The sequence below is a fragment of the Cibotium barometz genome, chromosome 16 (genome assembly GCF_041138505.1).
Source record: "Cibotium barometz isolate CiBa-2024 chromosome 16, ASM4113850v1, whole genome shotgun sequence".
In the NCBI taxonomy this organism is placed as follows: domain Eukaryota; kingdom Viridiplantae; phylum Streptophyta; class Polypodiopsida; order Cyatheales; family Cibotiaceae; genus Cibotium; species Cibotium barometz.
Window position 1 is genome coordinate 4,813,034 of NC_141061.1, and position 22,253 is coordinate 4,835,286.

General features: G+C 46.1%; 1 protein-coding gene across 2 annotated transcripts in view; it reads right to left on the reverse strand.

Moving 5' to 3' along the window:
• The window catches only part of LOC147630284 (mitogen-activated protein kinase 15-like), a 68,616-nt gene that overhangs the window by 11,020 nt on the left and 35,343 nt on the right, over positions 1-22,253 (reverse strand). For both annotated transcript variants that reach the window (XM_086810133.1, XM_086810131.1), the window contains exons 5-9: positions 14,257-14,406; positions 13,975-14,130; positions 13,712-13,849; positions 13,506-13,579; positions 13,307-13,393 (exon numbers count right to left, since the gene is read on the reverse strand). In XM_086810133.1, coding sequence (XP_086666259.1) covers positions 13,307-13,393; positions 13,506-13,579; positions 13,712-13,849; positions 13,975-14,130; positions 14,257-14,406 — 605 coding nt within the window. The remainder of the gene's footprint in view (positions 1-13,306; positions 13,394-13,505; positions 13,580-13,711; positions 13,850-13,974; positions 14,131-14,256; positions 14,407-22,253) is intronic.

A 22,253-nucleotide genomic window follows, 5' to 3' on the forward strand; every position in this document is an offset into this window, starting at 1 on the left:
TACCAAGCCTCAAATGGTGTTATGGTTTTCAAAGCTTTTGTTGGACACCTGTTTAACACATGAGTTGCACACATTATAGCTTCCATCCAAAATTTGTGAGACAACTTTTGTGCTTTCACCATGCATCGTGCCATCTCCATGAGAGATCTATTTTTCCTCTCAGCTACACCATTCTGCTGCGGTGTATAAGGCACAGTACATTGGTGTTTGATGCCCTTTTGAAGCATATAATCCTTGAATGCATTTGACATGTATTCTCCACCTCTATCTGAGCGGAGTGTTTGGACTTTACATGCACACATATTTTCAGCCATTGCTACAAAGTGTCGAAAGCATGTAAACACATCTTCTTTTGCTTTCAAAGGGTAAGCCCAAGCAAACCTGGAGTAGTCATCAATGAATGTGACGAAGTAAAGATGCCCCCCTATGGATGGTGTCCGCATTGGACCACATACATCACTATGTATGAGCTGTAATTTACTTTCAGCTCTAACAGCTCCATCTTTGGGGAATGGTTTCCGATGGATCTTTCCCAAAATACACCCCTCACATACATGTCTTGGCGGAGACTCAAGAGGCGGCATATTATCAACCATATGATGCTTCTGCAAAAGCATCAAACTCTGAAAATTTACATGCCCAAAACGAGCATGCCATAGCTCTGCATCATGCATAGCAGGAGTGTGGGCAGCCACTGTATTTGCATCATAAGTGCGCTTGTCATAGCTGTCCAGCTTATACAAGCCTTTGTATCGTGTTCCAGAAGTGACTATTTCATAACCCTTTGATGGGTCTTTTACCAAACACTTCCCATCTTCAAATTCAACCTTTAAACCTTGGTCGTTTATGGCTGAGACGGAGAGCAGATTTTTCTTTATCCCTGGAACATACAATACATTTTTCATACATATATTGACACCATTGGCTGCAATAAGTATGACATTACCAATTCCCTTTACTGGATATGTGGTATGATCTGCACATGATACAATGCGGCCATTTGAAGCATAAACCAAGTGCTGCAATAAGTATGACATTACCAATTCCCTTTACTGGATATGTGGTATGATCTGCACATGATACAGTGCGGCCATTTGAAGCATAAACCAAGTGCTGAAATACATCTTTGCATGAAGTGATGTGGCTCGAAGCACCACTATCAAAATACCATGATGCATTCTGTCTGTCAGATGCAATGCAAGACATATCAGTGTCCGAAGCACCTGGTGTGTCACTAGTGCATGTGACCAAAAAAGTGTACTCTTCCTGGATTACATTAGCTGATTGCTGTGCTTTGTCATCCGAAGAGTCTGCTACTGCATTGCCTGCTTCTTTCTTTTTCTCTTTTGCAATCCTTTTCCTACATTCACTGATGTAGTGTCCAGGCTTATGGCAGTAGTGACATTTGCCCTTCTTTTTGGGCTTGTTTGTATCCCCTCTGTCAGACTTTTCACCACTAGAAGAGGGCTGTCCATGACCAGCCTTGCTAGACTGTTGTCCCCCATGCTTAAAGCTCTTTGCTTTACCCTTATCCTTGGCTGTAAATGCCTTTTCTCCACCACGGTTGCTCGATATGTTTGCTCTTGTTTGCTCTTCCTGCAAGAGTAAACCCACGAGCTCTTCAAAAGTGACGGGATCACCACCTCCTCTCATTGAGAGGTTGAGAGAGGTGTGAAAACCCAAGTAGGAAGGCGGTAAAGAATGAAGAGTGTTGGTGACCATCTGTCTGTCTAGGATAACCTCATCAATGTTGAGCAATTGTTCCTGCAAATCTTTCACTTTGGTGAGATGATCTGCCATGGAGTCACCCTCATCCATAGAAAGAAGATCCAATTGCCTCTTCAAGTAGGCAACTCTTGCCTCATTGCGTACCTGATACATTGCTTCCAATGTGTCCCATGCAAGCTTCGATGTCTTGCATGAACGAATGTGCGGAATAATAGTCCTTTTCACTGAAAGGGCTATCAATGACATGGCCTGTGCATCTCTAGAGTCCCATCTTTTCTGCTCTTGTGTGGGAGCAGGATCTACATCAGGAGCTCTTTGAGCACCTCCCCTTTGAGGCGTGGCTGGCTGAATGGTATGTGGGCGTGTGTCATCACCACACACGATGCCCCAAAGCCCTTTGGCTACCAGCAAATTACGGATCATAAAACTCCAGAGGGAGTAGTTAGATCCATCCAGCTTGTCCTCCTGGGTGAGCACACCAAATACATCTGTAGCATTATGTGCCATGTCAACAAAATATATCTGCAAGCAAACCAAGCACCAATGTGCACTGCCAGGCAACCAAATGTCCTGTGCAAATGTATGCCTGCAAACCAAAGCAAGTGTAAACCTGCACCAAATTGTCCAATTACACTCAATGTGTATACATACGCCACAAATCGCAGCTGTAATGCCCAATTACATGCTCCAATCAGAAAATCCCCAATTTTTATGCACTCCAATCGCTTCAATGTGCATCTAATTGGCCAATTTTCACAAAAGCCCCAAATTTCTGCAAATGTAAGAGCTCCAATTTGCCAATTTTGACCTCAATTTTGAAAACCCCCAAATTTCTGCAAATAAGAGAGGTTCAATTTGCTGATTTTGACCTCAATTTCAAAAACCCCCAAATTTGCCTTAATCCTGTACCACCTGCAAGCTTACAAATCTTCCTGGCAAAATCTGCCTGCAAACCAAATGTTTATTGAAACAAAGGTACCTGGGCAGCAATGTTGCACAGCCGGGGAGACGTTGCAGGTGGAGATTCAAGGCTGCTACGTGTACCTGTCAGCAAGGTGGAGGTGGAACCGTGCAGGTGTCGAGGAGAGCTGAAGTGGTCGAGGTTTTGTAGAGCATGGGCGTTGAGCAGTCGAACAAGTGGGAGGTGTGCAGGTGTCGTGCGAGCAGAACGGCGGAAGCAGCACGGAGCTTAGGCGTCGGTAGAGCAGGCGCTGAAGGTGACGGCGCCCAGCTGGAGGTGTCGAGCGAGCAAACACCCGCCTGCAGCACGTGAAGGCTGGTGCGAACAGCAGAGGCGACTGGAGTCTTTACGCGCTAGGCGCTCGCGCCGGGCAGGAACAGCGACGCGAACAGCATACCGGCAGGCGAAGGCGGGCGGTCAAAGCAAGGCGAGCACTGGTGCGTGGAGCGAAGAGGCGACGACGTGGGCGGCGGTTCAAGACAGAGCACAGTCGGCCTGAACGGAGACGGGCAGGAGCGACGGAGTCGTCTGCCGGCGGCTGCTTCGACGGAGCGCAGGGCGACGACTGTGACGGAGACGGGACGTCCGGTGGTTGATCTGCAGGCGTCGACGGAACGGAGGGGCGACGGGCCTGTGCTGACCGTCGACTGACGGGACTACGGCGGCTATTGACGGCGGCTGTAGCGCTGACGGAGCTGGGCGGCGCTGGTGTGGGTCGCCGGCTTCAGGGCGGTGCCGCCCGCGAGGCTGGGCGGAGGTGGTGGGCTCCCCACTAGTGCCGCCCGAAACTGGTGGCCGGACGACTGAGCTCCGACGGACGGAAACACAGCGGCGACGGAATCCGACGGACGGAAAAACGCACGCGACGGAATTTTGCAGCCTGCGGACAAAATTTCACAGAAATTTTTCCAGCAGCAGTTTTCCAAGGCCAGCTCCCAGCTCCCTGCTCTGATACCAAATGTTGGGTGTTGGACTCACACACTCACACACACAAACCTGCACATTAGGGTTAGGTGCAGGGTAGAGAAGCTCACACACAGAAATGAGAGAGAGAGAGAGAGAGAGAGCCAAAAGTGTGGTATCCACAAAATGCAAGTCAACCCTTGCATGTGTGCCACATCCATATAATATAGAACTACAAAATATTATGTGTCCTTTCACACTTGATGTCCAAGGGGAAAAACCACATGGGAAAAAGTGCCCTTGGTTAAGCCCTGTTCACACATAGCACTACTATAAGTGAGCATATGCCTACACCTGTTTGAGCCCATAAAGACTCCTTTTCAGCTTGCATACAAGCTTCTCCTTTCCATTCACTGCATAACCCTCTGGCTGTTGCATATATATCTCCTCATGGAGATCACCGTGAAGAAAAGCAGTCTTCACATCCATCTGAATCAAATCCAGATCATCATGAGCAACCAAAGCTAATACAGCTCTAAGTGTGGTCATTTTGACCACTGGAGAGAAGATCTCATCAAAGTCCACACCATATTCCTGCTTGAAGCCCTTAGCCACTAACCTGGCTTTGTATCTTGGCTTTGCATCAGGTGCAACTTTGACTTGTAAACCCACTTGCATGGCAAAACCTTCTTGCCTGTAGGCAAATGCACCAACTCCCATGTTCCATTTTTGTGCAGAGAATCCATCTCTGACTTCATAGCACGCTCCCAAAGAGCCTTGTCTACCCTCTGTAAAGCCTCCTTATAACAAGAGGGCTCCCCACAGTCAGTGAGCATCAAGTAGTCAACCCCTGGAACAAACCTGTCAAGGGGTCTGGAGGGTCTTGTGGACCCCCGTACCCAATGATCATCATTTGCAGGTTGCTGTCCAGCCTGCATATCACCTATTGGTGGCTCCTGTTCCATGCCATAAGGTTGAAAGATCATGCCCGGTATCTCCTCTAACTATGGGATATCCATAGGGATATCTTTTGCCATCTCTGGCTGTCCATTTGGACCATTTTCAGCACCATTTAAGGGCTGGTTTTGTTGCTGTAATGGCTGATTTACAGCCCTTGGTTGTTGTCCATGATGTCCATCATCATCAAAGATGACTCTGCCAGGCTCCTGTTGCCTTGCAGGCTCCTTATACATGCATGTTTCATCAAAAATGACATCATTGCTGCGTATAATCTTTCTATTCACTGGATCCCAAAGTCTATACCCCATTTCACCTCTGTCACCATATCCTAGAAATATGCATTTGTGAGACTTAGGATCAAGTTTGGTGCGTATTTCCCTGCGTATGTGCACGTACGCAACGCAACCAAACACTCTCAAGTGCTTGTAGGACGGAGGCTTCCCTGTTCATACTTCCTCTGGCACTTTCCCACCAAGCCTCATGTTAGGTGACCTGTTTATAAGATGAACCGCTGTCATAACAGCTTCAACCCAAAAACCATGAGGTAACGCAGCATGTGACAACATAGAATGGACCTTCTCCTGAATGGTCCTGTTCATCCTCTCTGCTGTCCCGTTTTGTGGAGGATCATAAGGAGCAGAGAGCTCCCTCTCGATGCCTTTAGCATCACAAAAGTCCTGAAACTGTTTGGACATATACTCTCCACCATTGTCGGAACGCAAAGCCTTCAATGTTTTGCCAGTTTGATTCTCAACATGAGCAACAAACTTCTCAAACACTAAGAATGTATCACTCTTCAAACGAAGAGGATAAACCCACACCTTGCGTGTGGCATCATCAATAAAAGACAAAATATTTTGCCCCTCCCAAAGAAAGCTGAGGCATCTCACATACATCTGTATGCACAAGCTCTAACTGAGCATCTTTCTGTCCAAGAGCTTTCTTGTGGGGGCACTGGAGTTGCCTGCCATATATACAATGCTCACAAAACTGAAAACTTGAGAATTTAGAGAAGGCAAGTAACCAAAATGAGACAATTGCTCCATTCCTTTGACACTCATGTGTCCCAACCGGCTATGCCACATAGAGATTTCCGGCAGCTCGGTTGCATTTACATTAGCATGGTGACAAACACCAGCATGCATGAAGTAAAGAGTGTCCACCTTAGAGCCTCTGGCAACAACCAGTGAGCCCTTACTAATCTTCCACTTTCCACTACCAAATGTGGTAACATAACCAGTATCATCAAGCTGTCTAGTAGAAAGCAGGTTCTTCTTGATCTCAGGCACATGCCTGCCATCATGGAGCATAAGCTGTGAGCCATCTGAAAACACAAGCCTCACATCACCTCTGCCAAGAATCTGGCATGCATGGTTGTCACCCAAATAAACTACTCCTTCATTGCCAGCAGTATACCTGACAAACAAGTCTCTGCAACCTGTGACATGAAAGGAGGCACCTGAATCAATGATCCATGAGTGCATACCATGACCATCTCCTGCATGGAGTGAATGGGCATCAAGTGAAGACATGAATAGGACTTCATCCTCACTGTCACCTGCATGTGACACATTGACTTCTTCAATCTTGACTCCATTTTTGCCCTTTGGCTTTGCATCTTTGGCTTCATCTTTGTCTTTGTCTTTGCCTTTGCCCTTTTCCTTTTGATCATTCTTCCATTTGTAGCATTGCTTTTTGAAATGTCCCTTCTTGCCACAATAATGGCATTCCAAGTCCTTTTTGGAGCGGGACTTGCTCCTTCCCCGTTCTTGGCTTTTACCCCTTTGCTGGGATCTCCCACGTGCATTCATTGCATTGGACTTTCCAACAGAGTTGTTCTTCCTGTTCATCTCCTCTTGAAGGAGAGCACCCTCCACATCTGCATATGACAGCAAAGCATTTGAATTGCTAGTGGCTGTCCTGAATGTGTCCCAACTCTCTGGCAAAGTGCATAAGAGAAAGGTGGCTTTGAACTCATCGTCCATTGCCAACTTTTGATTGATGACCTGGCTGACAACACCATTAAACTCATTTAGATGGGCTGTCATAGACGCCCCTTCCTTCATTTGAAGACCTATGAGTTTCTTCAACCAATACACTTTGCTTGAGGCACTTTGCTGGGCATACAAGTCCTGCAATCTTTGCCACATTCCCCAAGCTGTCTTCTCTTCACGTATGCTGAAAAGTAAAGAGTCTGACACAGACAACATGATGGTGGATCTTGCCAGCTCATCCATATCTTCCCATTCTTCAGCAGTAAGAGAAGCGGGCATTACACCCCTTTCTTTGATGGGCTTGTACTGCTTCTTCTGGAGCAACACATTATAGCACTGGGTTTGCCAAATGTCATAATTATGTGAGCCTTCAAGCTTCTTGATGTGAAGCAATGAAGAGCTCTCACCTATGGTTGCCATAGCAATATGCAACCTTTGACACAGTCAATGCCTGACTCCCTGCAAGATGTGCAAACACTGCACCAAAGCACACAAAGTGCTCACAGTTGTTCTCCCAAAGTTTATCTCCCACTGCGGAAGCACGAATGCAACTCTCCTCCCACTGAATGTGATAAAATCACCAAAATCTGGTTGCTGCAGATTTATGACAGCACCTTAGATGTGCTCTGTTCCCCTTCCAAAATACTGTACAACAGTACTAAGTGCTCACCAATGATGTACCAAATCTGTACCGACAAGTACAGCAGCTGAAAAATGAGCCTTTTCCTCACTCAAATCAATGTACAGCCATGCCAAAACTTGTACAAAGTTGTACCAAATCTGTACCAGCAAGTACAGTAGCAATAAATGCTCTCCTGGCTGTCCAAATGAGTGAAAATCAGACCTTGACAGTCTCCACCATTGCATACAACAGTCCCGGACAGAAATTGGGCAAAAGCCCCTTGACTGCAAGTGGATTACTGAGGGTTCAAGGCATAAAAGTCTTCCCTGCTGCTTTGCCAAGCTCAACAAGCACAAAATCTTGAAAAGCCCCTTGATTCAAGATCAATTTTTGATCATGAATGGTACATTAATGCACATGAAGGCATCTAGAGTCTTCACAATGCTTCCCCCTGGCCACATATACATCCAATACATAAAAGCCCCTTGATTTACTGGCACATTGAGTGCTTGACAGGCATCAACACATTGCCCAAAGCATCAAATGCCAGTGCCTGCATGCAAATCAACCCAATTGGCACAAAAGCCCTTTGATTTGCACTCCAATTTCCTGCAATTTAGCCCCGAATGTGAGATTGCTCACATCATACAGCATGTATGAATGCCCAATGGCACAATTACATCAAAAGCCCCAAATGTTAACACCCAATTTCCTGCCAATTGACCCGGAATGTGACCAATGTCACCCAATGTTGCCAATTGTGCTCAAATCTGAGCCATAAGGACCTGTACCTGCTCAATTAATGATAATGGACATGCAAATCCCAAAATTGAAGCAAATACCTCTGAAATTTTTGATTTCTTGCGATTTGCAGACTGAATTTCTTGATTTCTGTTGCAGGAAGAGGGGCGTCGTATTTGCTGACTCGTGTGCTGATGTTGCTGCTGTGCAGGTACGGATGCTGCTGTGTGCTGTACGGCTGTTGAAGGGAGCTGCTGCTGGACTTGGTGCTGCGAGCTGAGAGCTGCTGCTGTGCAGGCACGGATGATGCTGTGTGCTATACGACTGTTGAAGGGAGCTGCTGCTGGACTTGGTGCTACGAGCTGAGAGCTGCTGCTGTGCAGGCTGGGAGCTGGCTGCGCTATGATGCTGCTGCTGCGCTGTGGTGCGCCTGGCTGAGCAGCAGCTGTTGGCTGCCTGGTTGGGCAGCAGCAGCTGAGCAGCCCACGCTGTGGTTGGGCACGCCTGGCTCAGCTGCGTGGTCTATTGGCTGCCTACGCTGGGCAGCCAGGGCAGTACGACCAGCAATAGACAGGGCTCTTCGACCAGCTAAGTAAGACCAGCAGGCGCACAATAGACAGTGCGACCAACAGCAGGGTGATCACGTGCAGATGGTACGGCCAGTAGGAAGCGACCAGTAGAGTGATCAACAGGGGACTGTGAGAAGAGGGAGGTGATCAAGCTCTGATACCAGTTGAAGGAGCTAAAGAAGCTCAGCTGAAACAGTTAGGGTTTCATGTGGGAGACAGACACACACAGAGAAGAAGGGAGAGAGAGAGAGAGAGAGAGAGAGAGAGAGAGAGAGGTGGGGATAAGTCAACTCACAAAGTATGAGTGTGTGACTCCCCTATCACACATGTATATTTGCTCTAGTGCACATGGTGCACTTAGTACTTTTAATGTACTAAATGTACTATGTACTATAAAACTTATAGGCTTGTACACACTATAAGGGTGGGCATAATGCCTTTACCCCAACATGACATACTCCCCTTCCTCTAAGAGCTCACTCCTGAGCTCACTAAAAAGCCATGGTAATCTCTCTGAAGAGTAGTCATTGTCTCCCATGTAGTGTCCTCCTCAACACGATCCTTCCACTTGATCTTGTATTCCGTGATAAGCGTATTACGCAATCTTCTTTCACGAAATCCAAGAATCCTTTCAGGTTCGTGTGGAACAAATATCATGTCCTCAACATCTATGATTTCTTGAGGAGTAACTAACTGGTCTGTTCCACCCAGTACTTCCTTAAGTCTACTGACATGAAATACAGGATGAACTTTCACATGAGAAGGCAAATCCAATTCAGATGCAACTGAACCAATCCTTCGTGTAATACAAAATGGTCCATAGTATCTAGGGCGGGAACAAGCCCCATCCCCTTTTAGGAATTTATTCAGGAACAATCTGTCTCACCAATTGGCCGACCATTTGGTCCATCTCCAGTTTTTGTGTCTCGTTCACTTGAGGCCAGGCCGGTGTCTCATGTGAAGAGGCCAGTATTTTACTGACACAAACTGGTGCCACCCGTGTGTTAGCAGGATGGTGTCATATGGACGGGAGCCAGATCAGTGCCACCCGTGTATGACCTGGACCCATGGGACTGTCACGCCATGGAAGAGCCAGTATTCGTGCCGTGTTTTGCCTATGGGACTGTCACACCATAGGGAGACTCGTGCCTGGAACTGTGTCTTACCTATGGGACTGTCACTCCATAGGAAGACCAGGTTTTTATGTTTTATGTCGTGCCAGTTTTGTGCCGACAGATATTTTGTACTTGTTTCATGAACGGGAGATATATCCATGTTACTATTTGCACATGCACACATATTTTGCATGTTTGAAAACTGTTTTCGCATGACATGTATTTGTGTGTTTGCCTGCTTGGCGTGTTACTTACTGAGCGGGGACGCCTGCCAGTGAGTCGTGAAGTCTGCTCTGTATTCTGACGAGTTTTGGTGCATGTGAACAGGTGGTAAGTATGTTGCACATGTTGTTTTTATTATTTTATCTCTAACCTCTTATTTTATAAGGTTAGGTGTTCACATTTATTTAAAAGTGGGCACCCCCTTTGGGCACCCACTTAGGGGCCAAGGTGGGGAGCCCCACTTTAAGTGAGTGTGGGGGTGGGCATGGGCACCTACCCAAACTCCCCACCCACATGCAAACGTGGGTATCACAAAGTTAAACTCCACTTTTATTTTATTAAAAAAGGGCTCCCTCCTTCAAGCGTAGAAATCATCATCGCCTCTATCTGGCGTTTATTCACCAACCAGCAACCATCTCTCCCTCTGGCGCATGCTCTTCATGAAGGCGACTGCTGCAGTGCCCTCTGCTGCTGGCTGCGCCTGCCTCTCTACAGGTGGCTGAGCATTGTTGCAGGCGGCTGTTTACTCCACGCTTCTCTCTCTTGCAGGCAGCTGTCACCTCCACAAGGCTGCACTGCTGTGGCAGCTCTCACAGGCGGCTACTGACAGGCTGCCCTATCTGCCCTTTCACATGCTCCTACAGGCGGCAGCTTATTGGCAGTAGGCGCTGCCTGTTTTCTCTTACAGGTAGTCGTGGGTCCTCTCCAGCAACCTGCGCTTGTTTCTCTAGCAAGCTACCCAAGTAACTGTGCACAGCAGACTGGTACCTCCTCTATATTCGGCGGTTTCTTTTCTCCCTCAGGCGACTTTGCTTGAGCTCCTCCACACTGCAGCCAGGCATCTCCTCCCTTGCAAGTGGATGCTTCTTCTCTCACAGCAGGCGGCTGTACCCTTTGTGGTGGTGCTTGTCTTGATGGTTCTACACGAGGCAACTGTTTCTTCAACAAGGGTGGCTTCATCTTCTACACAAACACCACAAGTATTGGTTTTCCTATCAACCATCTACAAGTAAGTGACTTTCAGATTTGAATAAAGTATTTTATGTTTAAATCTGATAAAGGATTCATTCCGCTCGGCCAACACCCGTTCGGTGCCGGGTTGTCCAAGCTATATTGGCGAACCTCGGTCCAAAGGTGCTGAGATCGGGAGAGCCAGGCGTTAGTACGAGAGCGCCTGTTTGTGCGTGGTCTCGGAACACCAGTGAGGCGCTCTCCGCGGAGTCCAGTGAAAGCACAGGACCGTAGAGATTGGACCACACTAGTGGTCATACTGCTTCAAGCTTCTACATCGAAATTCGACTTCGAGCCTATTTGTTTGATACTGTTTTCATATGTACATGGACATTATCTGGTTCTTGGAACCCATGAAGCATTGTATTTATTAAATACTCCCAATAAATATATCATATATTGAGGGGGGGGTCGGCCCGTTCCGGCCCCAGTGCTGGTGTCCATCTTTCCATTTCATTTCATTTAAATTTCAAGTTGTTTTAAAGTTGTCCATTTCAAATTTGTGGTTTTAAAGTTGTGCTATTAAGCGTGTGGGTGTCCAACGGAGTCTTTCCCACTTGACGGGATCGGTTTCACAATCCACGGGCACGCTGGCCAGGATCAATACAATCGATGAATACAAAACAAACAGATATGCCGATGCAAGATATCCAAGTCGATGTCGACGTCGAGGCACCAGATCTCTGATACAGAGCACACCACCAAGATGACCCACAAGTATCTCTCACCGGGCTAGTACCAAATCCAAGTCTAGATCCAAATCCAAGTCCAAATCCTAAGTCCAAATCCCAAGTCCAAGTTCCAAGTCCAAATCCCAAGTCCAAACTCCAAATCTCGAGTCTCAAAGATGGGCGAGGCGACGAGAGACGGTGGCTGAGCTGGGCAACGGTGGAGCTGGGTGGCGACTGGGCTGAGCTAAGTGGTCGAGCTGAGCTACGAGGCGGCGGCAGTGAGTGGCTGAAGATGAGGGTCTTCTTAGCTTCATGCCCAAAACAAGAGGACTCTAGCTTCTTTTATACTTGGGGAGGGCCTTGCTTTTTACCAAAAGCAATACTTTATGCTTTGCTTTTCTCTTTTTACTTTAGTATTTTAGTAATAATAAAATATTGCTCATCTTTTGCCAAAGTTCTTGATTTATGCTTTTCTAGCTTCAAGGCCTTGCTTTTTGGCCCTAGAACTGCTTTTTGGAAAAGCAGCCTTTAGCTTTTTTGTTTGGCTCAGTCTCCTCTTGCCAATGGTGCCCCTGGCTCGTAGTCAACCTAGTTTGACTTTTGCTTTTTCCTTTTTTTTTACCAAAACTAGTGCTTTTTCTTAATCAAACCCTATGGACCATGTTCCCATGTCTTCTTCCACCTGTCTAGTGTCCGGGCATGGGTTTTATCATGTGAAATAGAGCTAGAGCCTAGAGGGCCAACTGGTTACAAGGAGATCTTTGGATTTCTAAAGACCGACATCGGCCAGGTATTTCACGCCTTCGTCGAGCAAGAGTGTGAGGACGAGGGGTGTATGGCACTCTTTTGGCAAGGGATTTGAAGGCACAGAACAAAGACCCAACTCATGAAGGGACAAATGAGGTGAGAAAACCAGAGCCAAAGCCAGACACCCCTCACTTCAGAACACTGGACAGTCCTCAGCTAGAGTGCTAGGCAAATTGGACTATGAAGTTAGAGGCCGTTTGCATTGCCTATCAAGAGAAAGATTTGGCACTTCTCGTCAAGTGATAGAGTATAAGGACCAGGGGTGTATGGCAATCTTTTTGCATGAAATACAAAGACACAGAGACCAACTCAAGAGGGGACAAAGAAGGAGAGAGAATCAAAGCCAAATCCAAAAACTCCTCACTCAAGAACATTGGACACCCATGAGCTAGAGAGCTAGGCAACGAAGAGGAATTGAAGGAGAATCAGATCAGAGCACCCATAGGGAGACCCCAAAGACTGGGAGTTTCCAAAGTGACCTCCAGTCAGTTAGCTGCAGCTGGGGACCCCAAATGACACGCACAATGCATTGCCAAGAAGCTTGGCACAAAAGATCGCCCCTTAGGCGACATCACAGCAAGAGTCCTATTCCTCCTCAACGACAGCGGACCATTTTTCATCTTATGCAATCCATGAATTTGGATCCCCCTCACGTCCATCATCCAACTAGGTCTTTCAGACCTAGTTGGATGATGGACCGCTATTATGTGACCCCGTAAAACTTTTGCAGACTGCACACACACTGACCACCACTATCTACTAGGTAGACTTTTAATTTCTGCTTTTCATATGATGCTTTGTCAAAGTTCTCATGAATGCTCTGTGCATCCCCCACCACAGTACCTATGGTCTATTTCGGCCCCTCACAGGCGTTAATGAACCTTCTACTTTCAGTCTCTCTCACTCTTTCTCCAATGTTATCTCTTTCAAAACTAAAAAAGACATAAGAATAACTAAACGGAAGTATGCAGAGCACCCAAACCATGCATATGTTCACGATACCTTGGAAGTGATGTATGCTGTCTTTCCAAAGGTGCCGTTCCGCCACTGTCGAGATGAGAGAACAGTTTTTTGAACTGGTCCACAGCACTGTTATTATCCCAAAAAAAAAGAAGATCAAAATCCATTTATCACGTGCACCTGACATCAGCATACCTTTTTAGTGATCAAAGAGAGGACCAAAGCTAATAGCTTCAAACACCTTGGATATAAGAAGTTTGACTGGTCAGTTCCATTTAAATACTCTACCAGCTTCTGTGGATGATACTCAAGTATCTGGCGAAAAAAAAAAAGGGCACAACAGATGTGTACTAGTGAGCAGTTCATAAACAACCAACAAACACAAAGAATCAAATACAAAGTAGGCAAATGTGTGCAAAGGTCATCTAACTTTTGCACCACCATTACCTCTCTATAGATGAGCTCCCTGACGTCGTCTTTTGTCACCCTTCGCCTCTCAAACTCAAACTCAACCTTGGTTATAGGTTGGGCCGATGGCTCCCGCTCAACCTTGGCTAAACCCTTAAAATAAGGATCTGCCAAAGCCTACAAAACATGTTAAGTGATTAGATGGATCCACTCTCAATATTGGCTATATTCTTTAGCAGGGTTTGTCAAAAAACATGCAGATGCTCTCTATTGTTCTTCAAGTTTGCAGTTGAAGTTCATACCTCCTCTGCAGAGGGACGGTCTCTTGGATCAAAGGCAAGAAGCCTTTCAAGAAGCCGGAGGGCCAAAGGGTCTACATTCGGGAATTTTTTAAAAAATTTAACAGGAGCTTTTTTGGGCATGGTACTTAGGTACCTCCTTGCCTTCTCATTTCGTACCTGATAAAAATTAGGTTAATATAAATTACTATATAGACCCCAAGCTTAGAATAAATGCTCATAAAAGTCACTATCAACTCCAAACAGTTGCCAGCAGAACAATACATCTCAAGCAAGAATACAAACCCTCTCAATCACTTCTGGGTATGGAGTGCCAAGAAAGTCAGTGATCAATTCCAGCTGATGAACTACATTTTTGCCTGGAAAAAGAGGCTTCCCTGTTAAAATCTCTGCAAAGATGCATCCAATGCTCCATATATCAATGGCCGGAGTGTACTGCAATTTTCCAAGACAATCATCATTAGCCTCAAAAAGAAGGTATAACCAACCCCAACACTCCAAAGCAGCACAAACTGGACAGATCAAGCAAGCCAATGGCTCTTTAATTTGAAGGTGGAAGGTTGGAATACAAGTTGTAGAGCCTTAACATAAGAGAACTTTATAGACAAAGATCGTCGCTAGAAGCTGTTCTTGAAAAAGCATCACCCACAAGTGTGTTGCACAATGCAAAGTAAAGAAGAGACCTCAATGTGTCGATACTGGAGAGGCCTATAAAGCAAAGCAGCACCTTTGGAGGGTGTCAAGTACAATGGAAAGAATTTTCTTGGGGGTTCCCAAACTTGAAAACAAAATAACTTTCCATAGGGTCACGGGGGTGAGAACTAAACACTTACAATCCTACGGAAGAGCCATTTTGATATGCAAATGGACACACACACACACACACACACACACACACACACACACACAACAAATCCCTAGGACCATGTATGCTCCTACAAGAGGAGCAAACATGAAATCCCGCACAAACTCCGTGCCTTGGATGACCAACGTAGCACTATGGGCTTCAAATTTGATACTCGTACTCATTCCTGTGCTAAATCCCTCCACTTGTGTATATACCGAATTCCAAGAAAAAAAATGAACCTGTTGAGCAACTTGTTCCATAATCACATCCTTTGTTCTGCCCCTCTCAAACATGACAGTGACCTGTTGGCCACTTATGTTGCCAAAACTCTTGAGAACCTCATTGTGCTCATACTCTTGGTCCAAGGCGCCCTTCTTATTTTCAAGTTCTCAGCTAACAATGGCGGCCAACTGTGAACTAGGAGTTAAAAACTGGGGGCATCCTAGGGGGGTCTATGTTGGAGCCCAGCTCACCATGGAAGCCGTAGAGGCAGGGGTTGTGGCCTACACAAGGGGTTCCTTGGGACAAGCCTTCGAAATATGCCCTAATGTCTGAAAATACAAGAATTGCCCCTCTTTTTCGTACTGAGCCTACTCAACCTAGCTAAGCTTACCACCAGTCTTGCCTAACTTGGCTTTTTGGTTTGGAGTTAGTTTTGACACGTTGTTCGAGTTATTGGCGCTAGAGGCTCCCAAGCTCTGTCATGGGGGTGACCCCAATTGGGTCTGGCCCTTCCCTGGCATTAGATGCCTTGGGTTGTTGGGGCTATGTAGTCTTCGGCTTTCCACTATTGTGCTTCATTTCAGCACTTTGCGTGCAAGCACGAATACTTGTTCGAAGGTGGTGGGCTTGTTCCACACCAATAGTGGTGCTCCCGGATGCCGTATCTATAGACATTGACTATGTTTCACAATAACACACTGTGCCTCCCTCTGATTAGCCAAGACCACTAAGCAAGGCAGCCATGACCATACATCTGGCATAACTCAAGTGCATGATACAACATCTCAGCTCATACATACATGTACTGTCCAAACTCTCTCTCAACCCTTGTCAATTTGCCATACCCCTCCTCTCACAAGGGGCCAGATAGCTCATATCTGCAACAGACATCAAGCAGTAGAAAGAGAGATAGATGAACAAAAGCGAGCTTACCAAATTCAGCTCGTGAAACAGCACTGGAGGAAGCAACGGTACCAATCTGTACTTGTAGGCACTTATTTCCACAACCCTGCTTCACACATGTGTTTGTACTTGTCTGTACCCTCCTCCTTGTGTTCACTTCTATGCTGTCTTTGAAAGTACAGATCCGAAAAACAGCCCCGTACCCGTCTGTACTACCTCGGGATACGTGCCAAGAGTTGTACTTGCACACGCCGCCTGCAGCCAGCACCTGGACTCGCCTGAACCTGCGCAGTCAATCTGTCCAGAATCTGTCCTGCGCCGCCAGCAGCAGTACAGTGGTGTACCTGGACTGTCCGTACAGTGTACGGCAGTCGTACAGTGTTGTACCTGCTGTGTACTTGTCTACACAGCCTGTACAAAGCCTGTGCGCAGCCTGTCCAGCAGAGAAAAAGACCCGCAGCAGCTCCTGTACGTAATCTGTACCAAGAGAGAAAGAATACTTGCAGCAGATCTGGCCGTACAGTGCTGTACGGCTGGTTTGCACTCAGAAAAACAGCAGCAGCAGCACACACACAATCTGCAGTCAACTCTTCTCTTCAGCTTCTCCACGCATGAACACCCACGCATCAATCATCCACGACTCCTTTTTCCCAAAAGCTAGAGAGAGGGGGAGGAGAGAGAAGCACTCACTCCAAAAGTGGAGTGGCCTCCTCCCCATAAAAATCCTAGGGCCCCAAACTTAAAAAAGTCCAGTAATAGTCCAAGTTGTATACCACTGTGAACCATACATATCCACAAAATCTCATGTCACTAGTACACATATATCATAGAAGTCCCATAAACAGATATACTGTCAGCCTCAGTACCTTCGGGTGAGATAAAAACTGCACCAAGCGACCTCTAGATGTCATCTGAGCCTGTCTGAATCAAGGGAGTGGAGGTGCTACCCCCCTCTTGAGCATCAGGTAATGCTCCAGACCCATGCTCTGCTGAACCTGAATGAGCCACAATAAGAGTCGGCTCTAACTCAAAGGCATCGAGATGATAAAGCTGCAAAACCTGAGGTGAATCTGTTAAGTCACCTTCCTCCATCCACTTCGCATCCATCGGTGAATAGTTCTTGAACTTCACAAGATAGCGACGGGAAACTTTACCTCGTACCTTCCTTTCTTTATGTGCCAGTATTTGCTCTGGAATGAGAACCTCATCAAGTTCCTCAACTTCCGGCTGAGCCTCATCTGATACATCCTCAGGCACATCCCCACGGAAAGGTCTAAGGAGACTCACGTGAAAAGCATTGTGAATCCTCCAGTGATCTGGTAACGTCAAACGATAGGTTACCTCACCAATCTTTTCCAAAACCTGAAAAGGCCCATAATATCGCATGCTCAATTTAGGGAATAAGCGCTCTTTACCCTTCATCTTCTTGAGTCTAGCCTTTTCAAAGAGCAAAAGAACCCAATCACCCAATGCAAACTGTAAATCACGTCTGTTACGGTCTGCGGCTTTCTTTTGCTTCTGCTGAGTTTTCTGGAGTGCCAACTTAACCCTCCGATAAGCTTCATCCAAACTCTCCACATACTGATCAGCCTCAAAGATCTTATCCTTTGTATGCAAAATGGGTGGTACCTTCTTCCCTCCTTCCACAATCTCAAAAGGTGCCTTGCCTGTCGAGCTATGTACAGTGTTGTTATATGCAAACTCCACCAAAGGAAGATACTTTTCCCATTGTTGCTTGTGCTCTGACACATAACACTTGAGAAGATCTAACACTGTAGAGTTAGCCTCTTCTGACTGACCATCTGTCTGTGGATGAAATGACGATGAAAACTTGAGAGTTGTACCCATGTTGTCAAACAACCCTCTCCAAAACAAACTCGTCATCCGTGGATCACGGTCACTAATGATAGACGTAGGCAAGCCATGATACTTGAAGATGTTCGCGATGAACAACTTCACCATATGATCCACTTTGATCGTCTTACGCACGGGAATGAAATGAGCCTGCTTACTGAACCTGCATATGATAGTCCAGATGCCATCATTTCCCGTTTGTGTCCGTGGAAGATCAAATACAAAATCCATGGCAATGCTCTCCCAAGGTCTATCCGGAATAGGTAAAGGCTGTATGTTCGGAAACTAGCCAAAAGATGGTTCCTGTGGGATGGCACCACTATGACCCTGTGGAAGATTCTTAGAGCGAACCTTCTTCTTCTTTTTCTCGGGCTCTGTGCGAGATCTCATAAATTCAGCAAATCTCTCACTCTGTGTGAGCTGCATAAAAGTATCCATAACACTAGCCAAACGATCTTTGAACCGAGCATCATCATCCTCTTTACCCTGCACATCTTCTGGCAGTGTTACATCCTCATAAGGCTCAACATCTATAGCCTGTTCTCCTGCAAAAATATCCTCAGATACATCTCTCTCAGGAGAAGTCTCTTGCTCTTCTTCTTCATGATAGAAGTACTCATCCTCTGTATCAGACATGTTTGCTGAATTTTCAGCGATGGCTTTCTTCAAAGCAACCAAGAGCTCACCCCCTTCAGAAAGTTGATGATTGGTTCCGGGGACGGAACCTTGAAACCGGCCTCTGACAGAAACCAGAGTGCGGTAGACTAACAGTCACCCGTCCACTTGTAGTCTAGATAAGAAAACAAAACAGATTGGAGCTAGAGTGCCCAAATCTGAAAACAAGGCGACACCTGTTGGCCCCAAAGCTTGGCGCCCCATGCGGTATTTCTTTATTCAATTTCAAAAATATGAATGGCTGAGTACAACAAAAATCAGCCAAGAGATTACACCTGTATGTCCAATCTGACGGCCCACAATACTTCTTAGCACAGAGGATCTATGCACACAGATCTGTGTTTCACAATAACACACTGTGCCTCCCTCTGATCAGCCAAGACCACTAAGTAGGGCAACCATGACCATACATCTCGCATAACTCAAGTGCATGATACAACATCCCAGCTCATACATACATGAACTGTCCAAACTCTGTCTCAACCCTTGTCAATCTGCCATACCCCTCCTCTCACAAGGAGCCAGATAGCTCATATCTGCAACAGACATCAAGCAGTAGAAAGAGAGATAGATGAACAAAAGCGGAGCTTACCAAATTCAGCTCGTGAAACAGCACTGGAGGAAGCAACGGTACCAATCTGTACTTGGCAGGCACTTGTTTCCACAACCCTGCTTCACACATGTGTTTGTACTTGTCTGTACCCTCCTCCTTGTGTTCACTTCTATGCTGTCTTTGAAAGTACAGATCTGAAAAACAGCCCCGTACCCGTCTGTACTACCTCGGGATACGTGCCAAGAGTTGTACTTGCACACGCCGCTTGCAGCCAGCACCTGGACTCGCCTGAACCTGCGCAGTCAATCTGTCCAGAATCTGTCCTGCGCCGCCAGCAGCAGTACAGTGGTGTACCTGGACTGTCCGTACAGTGTACGGCAGTCGTACAGTGTTGTACCTGCTGTGTACTTGTCTGCACAGCCTGTACAAAGCCTGTGCGCAGCCTGTCCAGCAGAGAAAAAGACCCGCAGCAGCTCCTGTACGTAATCTGTACCAAGAGAGAAAGAATACTTGCAGCAGATCTGGCCGTACAGTGCTGTACGGCTGGTTTGCACTCAGAAAAACTCTAGTGCACACCCTAAACGCAGCTCTAAATGCAATCTAAGGTAAAACTCCAAACCCTTATACATCAATCTCATTAAAGGACTTTACCCACAAGCAAAAAGCTCATCTCAACGACCTAATGCACATGCAAAAATTGGCTGCGAAGGCAAAAACGCAAACCTTAATTGGTTGTTGGCACCTCCTACAAGCCCTAATCTGCCTAGGAGACACCTAGACACTCAAATGACCCCTCCTAAAAGCCTTAATCTGCCTAGGAGAAACCTAGATGTTCTGATAACCACACCGTGACCGTAGAACACTTGTGCCTACAAGCTAGGGTTTTCCACACACAGAGAGTGTCACCAACCTGGACATTTCCAGGTCTGAAAGGGGTCTGGTGGACTCCAGGATGTTTAAATATTTGGAAAGTACAAGCTTTGGGAATGGGGGATTATCCTAGAATACAAAGGACCACACTCCTAAAATTTAGGAGAGTTGCTATTTTTGGCCCGACTCCGATGGAAATTTTGTTCGCGTCATTACATCTCGAATTGAGCGGATACCAAGAGTTGGCAAAGTACCTATGATAGAATGTTTACCAGTTGGGATATTTTTAGAGATAAAGATTATGGAAGGACCCATCTCTTAGATTGGGACATGTGGCATGAAAGTGGACCAAAGTGAGACAAGTGGCCTGACACTTGTTAGAAAAAGGATCAAAGTGAGACAAGTGGCCTCAAACTTGTCACTTCAGCTATTGTGTGGCTCTCCACTTGTCATCGTAACCTTCTCTTGCCATTTTAGCTCATGGGAGGCCCAAATCTATAAATTGGAGCCCTCTCTCTTCATTAATAGAGGCTCTCTTGCTGCACACTAGCCTCTACCACCGTTGAAGGCTGCCCTAATGATGGCTACTCTTTTTCTCTCTCGCATGAAGGCTGCCCATGAAGAATACCGGCTGGTGGGGACTGTTTTGGAGGCTTCCATCGCGAAGAAATACTGAAGGCAAGGGTATTCAATCATTTATTATGATTTCTAGCCATTGTACTTGTTGTACCAGCATTTGTACTTGCTATACCTGCTGTACCAACCACCGTACCGGCTATACCAACCACCGTACCTGCTGTACCAGCTGAATGGAGAGTTGTACTTGCTGTACCAACTCTATTGCATGAAGACCCGTGGTTTTTGGGGAAGAATCGGTACCCACACGGAGGTATATGGATTATATTGTTGGCTCGGCATTTCTACAGCCTATGTTCCGGCTTGATAGCCTTGTGTTGGGCTGTGTTATGGCATTTGTATAGGGATAATCCGGCATCTCCCGTGGGGAGAGTAAGGCCCTCAAAGCTTGTACATGATATTATTCTCCTTGGGTAATAAAATACTCCAAGGGGGGGGTCGGCCCATTCCGGCCTCTATGCGGTGTCACACGTGCAAGCTCCATTTGCAGCATTTGTGGATGTTTTGTCCAGCTTTATGTTTTATGCAAAGTGATGATGGATATGTGTTAAGGCTGTGGCCATGTTTAAATGTTTTAATATGCATTGATGGTATCAACAAGTGTGTCAAAGGCCTTAGTCCCTCGGGCGAGTTTCATGAAATGATCTCAAGTGGGGACCACACTTACCATCATTGCTGTTAAGCATGGCCAGCCGCTTCATAGCTTATGAAGCAAGAGCATGAGCAGTAGACAGCTTGTTGATCTAAGGATTTATGAATTCACAGAATTTTATCGTGGAAGTGTGGAGTTGGCTTTATGTGTACACATTTAGCACTCTTTCCATATGGATATTTTGGATTATATTATCAAGCTTACAGGCAAGCTATACGGAGATATCTCTCAAGATATCTTAAGGATATGGTGACGAGATATTTCTTTTGGCTTCATGACCAACCTGGCAAAGAAAAGCTAAGTATACTTTGAGTTTGCAAAGTTAGTGCTTTTGCTATGAAGTGTTTTTGATGTACACTAACCCTTGTATAGCTATGCAAGAAGAAAAGTGTTGTTGTTTGCCTTGAGATGGTTTCAAGGAAACATTGTTTATGGCTCCCTTTAATGGGATGAATTCTTTTCATGGCTCCCTTTATTGGGATGGATTATATCTATGGGGATTTCTTTCTTGGACGAGATTTATATAGATATTGGGCTTCACAAGCAATTTCTATGGACGAATCTGTCCAAGTTTATAGAGAAGAAATCTTTGGATATCTCATGGATATAATGCTTTTATGGATAAAGTCCACCTCTACTCCAAGGTGTGTGCATTGTGGTTAGCACAGAGTATGTGGGCGGAGTACCTGTGAGGATTATGATACTCTTGTGCAGGGCGGATGTACCTGTGAAGAGGCTTCTGCAGGGCGGAAGTACCTGTGTGTAGGGCGGATATACCTACAGATTCTCTTGTTTGAAATGTATTCATTCATAATGTATTTGGAAAAAATCAGGTGCAGGCTGGTGGTGAATCCCCAGGCACCCGTAATCTTGTACTTTGGAGTATATTCTAGGGACATGCGGATGCGTGTCAGGCCTAGAAACATGCGGATGCATGTATGTATTATACCTGGGTATGTGTATGGATCATATGAGTGGATGCATATGAGTCCAAGGACATGGCAGTACATTTGTGGACTTTCGGGCGAATGTCACAAACCCCTATATTCTAGGGACATGCGGATGCGTGT